The 5,888-nt window shown below is 46.6% G+C and overlaps 1 protein-coding gene across 1 annotated transcript; it reads right to left on the bottom strand.

Moving 5' to 3' along the window:
* Window positions 1-2,848: 2,848 nt before the first annotated feature.
* Window positions 2,849-3,370, bottom strand: RNF224 (ring finger protein 224). Its single transcript, XM_069609498.1, has one exon. The coding sequence runs from the start codon at window positions 3,368-3,370 to the stop codon at window positions 2,849-2,851; it is 522 nt and encodes a 173-aa protein (XP_069465599.1).
* Window positions 3,371-5,888: the final 2,518 nt, after the last annotated feature.

The following is a 5,888-nucleotide window of genomic DNA, read 5'->3' on the forward strand; positions in this document are numbered from 1 at the left end:
GTTCACATCAGCAAACAGGAGGAGACGAGACCCTGTCCCCCACAACAGGAGTACCCGGAAAAAAAACCACACGATATCATCTGAGGGAGAAGCCCTAGCTGTCATCCCGCCTCAAAGGATACGTGGTGGACAGAATAGGCCAGCCAAGATCACGCCGAGGCGAACCCTGAATACAACCGCAAGTTTTGACCAAAATGTTAAGGTGCATGTTTGTAACCGCAATTTTGACCCTAGTGTTAAATACCAGTTAAAATGTATAGTTTGACAGCCGTGCAAGCACCTTCAATTTGGGGAGGAATGTGGTGTCACGTGCCCCGTGAGACGGAGGTCACGTGACACGGAAGCAGGAAATAAAGTTAGAACCGGAACTGGCGTCACGGCGCCAGTCCGGGATTAGAATCCATACCTGGTGGTCGCGTCCTTCTGTGCGCCCGCGAGTTTGAAGTGTTGCACGCAGCGCCCCAGGGCCGGAAGAAGGCCCGAACGTTGCGAGCGGTGAGGGCCGGTTTTCTCACCACGCCGCCCCCGCTCGTAACATCACACTAGTGGGACACATGGGGAGTCTAGGGGAGAGGATGAGCGGTAAAGGGAGCATGGGGTAACACCCATCTCTAGAGGATACCTTAGTGGGTGGGGAGATGAAGATGGCAGGACAGTGAGTGGGTAACTAACAGGGTGAGGTTGGGCAGGGGCGGGAGGGCTGGCACAACACCGAGTTAGTGAGTGGGGAAGTTTGAGTGGGGCACTAGGGGGTAGGAAAGGGGCCACCACCAGAAAACAAGAGAACAGGGGGGGTGTTGGGGGAAGGTAAAAGGGAAGAAGGTGAGTGGAGGGATTCCTTTTTGGGATTGAGGGCAAACAGTTGCATATTTTCACCACATGTGGTCCACCAATATACAGCTGCTGATAGGAAATAATTGGGTTGAACAGTTGGAGGCCGCGAGCAGTTGGTGCTGAGCAAAAGACCCATCGTGCACCATGTGGATGAGAAAAAGACACCCAACCATTCAATGGGCAGGCACAAGCCTCGTGAACTGTGAGCAGACAGTGCAACGTGTGCCGGATGCAAAGGGCCCTGCCAAATGTGAGACTGGCTAACAGTGCCCCTGTCAAAGCGAGACGTCAACCCACATTCTTCGAGAGGACCACCATTTCAAATGCATCAGTTACTCAGCTGTGGGGTAGAATGCCACTATCCATCCTATGCCCCACTGCCTTCCAGTCATCCAGGCCCTGCGTCAGTAATGGGTAGCTAATATTGCCTGATCTTGTTAGCAGGCAGACCAACATAGTGCACAACTTCCCAGTTGACACTCATTGTGGGTTTCACCAATTAGGTTGGGTGGGGTGGCAGTGGCTCCGGTAACATTGGCCGCAAGTGGTGAAGAGAGGGTTTGGATAAGCATTGGGAAGAGCACTGCGAGGACACACAGTTGTTAGTCATTGCTGCCTATATACTGTGCATGCACAAAACAAGCCTGGCTGGCTAAGCAGGTCAGTGTAGTTAAAGCTACAGGACAGGGAGCAGCCACTTGTGCGCTCTAACACACAGGGTTATAGCTGGATCTAAAAAGTGAAACAATTCATAGCACTGCTACTGAGTCTTTTACTCACCTGATAGTTGGGGGTCTTTGTACTGGCAGAGACAGGGGCGAGTCAGGATAGTAGGGCAGGGATTCAAAGGTGTGGAGGCAGCCGAGCAGGCTCTAGGGTCTTCTTGGTCAGGTCATCCCTTTCTACATTCAGAGTAGGACTTGTCTTGGACAGGACTTCTCCAGGCGAACGGAGCACATGCCAAGGCCTGCACAGATCGGGCATCCACCTGCAGAGGTCTCTGTACAGGCTCGTCTAGAAGGCAGTGAAGGAAACTCGATCACATTTGACACCCCACCACATGGTTCACGAGTTTGAGGCGCTGGGGGCAACTGCGCTGTCCTCAACTGGAACCACCACAGCTACCTGAGCCAATATAACGATCAACTGATTTGTTGTTGTACTACTCGCATGAGGTCCAGGCACTATGACCTAGCCGTGACCACCAAGCTTCCTGCACAAATAGTGAGAATTGTGGGAGATTTTCTCTCAGAAAGACAAGTGCAAAGTCCCATTAATTACATGCACACATGCTTGGGACAGAGCTGGAGACCACCATTAAGAAGCATTTGTCACAGTCATAGGGGGAACGCTCCCGGGGCGCTGACAGCACAACCACATGCAGACACGAGAAGTTACACAAAGATCACAGGAAAGTGAAAAGTGTTATCTTGCTGAAATGCTGTCCTAATGATTGCTGCACTCTGGACCAACGCCTTGTTGGCCCTGAGTTTACGATGGCTGTGCGGAGAAACTTCTAAAACCTCATTCACTGATTGATGGGCAGGAAGGATGTTAAGGATTGGTATAATGCTGTCGATATTTAATATGCCTACAATGTAAACAAATCTGTGTGAATGCAATTGAGCCTCTGGTTATCACAGTCTCCTCAATGCCATATCCTGTTTGGAAATCGAAGACTTTGGAAAGTAAAGCTGACATGCCACAATCAAGGAGTGTCCATGTTTGATATACATTTACATATATGTCTTCATGGGTGATGATTTCAGCACCTTGGTCAGTACAGAGGCTGCTTCAGCGTACTGGAAGGTAGACTTCGGATCTTCTGGGTCCCATTCTAGAGACCTGCATAAACCTGTCATAAGGCATTCATGTTTCAAGGGCCAGTGAGTGGTTATGGCCTTATCGTCGTCAGCTTACATGAGCTGAACAAGTCCAACTTCAGCCAATGCTTTATGGTCAGAGGTCACAACTCAGACTTTAGCATGGGGAGCAAGTATCCCAGACAGTTATTTCAGATGCAGCCACCGCAGCAGCAACACAAGCACTTTTTACAACACCTGTTCCCTGCATAAGGCGCCTCAGACATGGTTTCTTGGCACTGAACAGAAGGCTGCCTTGTCACCGTCTTTTCTTTTGAGGGGGCCTTCAGGTCAATTTCCCCCTCAGATTTGCTCACTGGCTGGGAAGTGTCCTTCTCTGACTTGACAGCTAGGAAGGCAGCTAGGTCCAGGTCAAGCATGGTGACTCCACCTCGCGGGGTGGGGGTGTTTTGGCGGCACTGCGGGCAGGGGATCCATCGCTGTTCATTGGTGACGGCATCAAGCCGTTTGATGCAGGCCTGGCAGAAGCTGTGACCACAGTAGAGCCTCCTGGGAAGCCTGTTGGACAGGTTGTAGGAGGAATAGCAAATGATGCAGTCGATCTTCCTACTGCTTCTATCCAAAGTCTTGTCCTCGGGGCGGGGAAGAGTGTTTGCTGCAGGCTCTGAGTCTGTCCCATCACCACTGTCCAGGTCTGGAGGACTCTGAGGCATGCTGGGAAAGAGAAAAACACAACTTAAGAACTGAGAAACAAAGAACACTAGGCAGTCATATTTTTGAAACACTGAGTTAGAACAAGGAGACAACTCTCCTAAACAGGAAACACACCAGTGCTGCAGTAGAAAATGGAAAGAAAATAGATGGTGCACACTGAGATAAATTATAGGCATCTTAATCTGCACAGCTAAAGTGCTCCTCAATGCAACATGAAGGGTGAAACTGTGCGGCTCCCTCTATAATATGAGAGCATTTCAAGGGAGGAGACATAGCATGGTTAAATGCTTTCAATTCACCTGGAGAAAGTCCTACAGTCCCACATGGTCTGAAACATCTCATCTTTTCTCCAAGCAAATGATATACATTTACTAATTTATCAGGCCAGGTTTTTAAATTGTACATCACTCAAGGGCATCATTTGGGAGTGCCAGGGTTTGCAGCTGCGACCCCTGAGGTCTCTCCTCATACCCTGAAATAAAATCTTTTTCTTTTTTTAAATTGAAACTCCTGGGCTGTGGACAGCGCCATGTGGCTCTTTGTTTCTGGAGTGGCTGGATTTCTTATTCAGGCCTCTTTATAAAAACAGGTGGTTCCACAAGTGTAACACTTTCAGCAGTGACCCTAAATAAGAAAGAATAGGAATAACAAATAATTTGCCTTTCTGGAATTCTATGCAATAATTGCTAGACTCAATAAAGGTTTATTTCAGGCACACTTCAGGGGGTGAGTCACTGATTTAGTCTGTTCTTAAACACCTCAACTCAGCCTTTCATCCTTTCCGTGGTCGATAAATGAGTACCAAAACAGGTTGGGTGATATTGCATGCATATTTGTTAAGTGTAAGTGCTATATAATAACACATCATTATTGTTTGGCCTTGGACGTCTGTTGTATTCACAGTAATTGGGAAATGTGGGTCTATACAAACTGATATTAACGATACATATGGTGACCCATTCTTGTATGAAATGTATATCACATTATAGTGATATCGTAACCATATGTTTTGTAGTATACTTAGGAACAATGCTATGGGATGCAACTTCCTGTTTTGTCAAGGGGTGAAAGGTCGTGTTCCATAGCTTCCTGTGATGTCACTTTGCCGGGAATCAAATGACATCACTTCCTGTGATGTCATCCGAGGTCAAGGGTTGTGTGATGTCACTTCTGCTACACCTGGCATTTTGATGAAATGACGTCCCTGACATCACTGCTCTCCCTTCTTTCCCCATATTTCCTTCTATATTGTTCTTCAAAGTTTTGCGGAAGTATTGCAGCTCCCCAGTCACTGATATGTGCTTATGTAACCAATTTTTTGGGGTGTTTTTTTAACATATCCACTACCGATCTTTGCTTGAGTGTTTCTATAGTGTATCTGTATAGTGAAACTGACAAATAAAGAGCCGTTATTAAAGGGGATCACTCAGTATACAAATGTGACTGAAACCAACGATGCTCCTATCTTTAAACCCTCTGGAAGGGACAGGCTCTTTTTGATTTGACTCATGGAATTACAGGTTATTTAGTAAGAAGTGGACTTTTCCTTTTACAAAAGTGCTGACTTTTACAACAGTAAGGAGTTTCCAGAAGAGAGAAAGTGCGTTTATCCACTGACTCCCCTCAAGTGTTCAGATGAGGTTCACGCTTTCTAGGTGCTTTGCACCTCATTTGGGAAACTTGACATTATGTATAGTGTATAGATTTAAATAAATAAGCTGCAGCAGAGACGTGTGGGATCAGGTGCCCAGGGCATGCTTTTAGACAATACTGCGTACAGGAATAAAGACCAGAATACACATCCCCGCTCCCCTGATCTCTGCTGCTACGCGGCACTGCACTCCCTCTCCAAAACTTATGAAATCGTTGCAATTTAAATACTGTTTTCTTGGCTTGTACTCAAAACTAAGTAGACAATGTATACAACAATATTACAAACATTAATTTCCTTTTCTTAATTCCACGTTTAGGTTCGTTGTCTAAATGAAGGGCACTCTCCTAAATGTTGCTACCGGCAAAGCATCTATTGCTGCTGCCTGAGGTATTTTCCAACAAGTATTCTTTCTACTGAGTTCCTAATACACCGGTGGAAGAATGGAAGATGGGGTGAATGAAAGGGAAAGATATAGGCGATGGTAAAAAAGGAGGCATTTCCCAGCTATAAGCAAGGCACGGTTAGGAAGTCTGCATTGAAACTACTGCCTAGCACTACAGGAGAGGACCAGAGAAGCAGGTAGGCTATGAGGTGAATAGGTCATGTTGCCAAGAGCGCCAGGGGACCACTCCGGCGGTCCATCAACATAAAGCTCTATGAAAATCACCACATTTTAATTATATGATACAAGTACAATGCCAACATACTGAAATGCCTAGTAAATTGTGCGTGTTGCTGTTGTCTGATGACAAGAGCTGGCAATCTGTGGTAGTACCTGGCAACGTTGCAAGTTCCTTACTGTATGATGACAATGCCTGTAATAGATTGTATGTAAACATATCCTGAAAAAAAACTATCCATTG

Source organism: Ambystoma mexicanum, chromosome 8 (assembly GCF_040938575.1).
Source record: "Ambystoma mexicanum isolate Mex_15411 chromosome 8, UKY_AmexF1_1, whole genome shotgun sequence".
Taxonomy (NCBI): domain Eukaryota; kingdom Metazoa; phylum Chordata; class Amphibia; order Caudata; family Ambystomatidae; genus Ambystoma; species Ambystoma mexicanum.

Excerpts from the sequence above, each read along its gene's own strand:
- RNF224 (XM_069609498.1), bottom strand. The coding sequence starts at position 3,370 with ATGCCTCAGAGTCCTCCAGACCTGGACAGTGGTGATGGGACAGACTCA.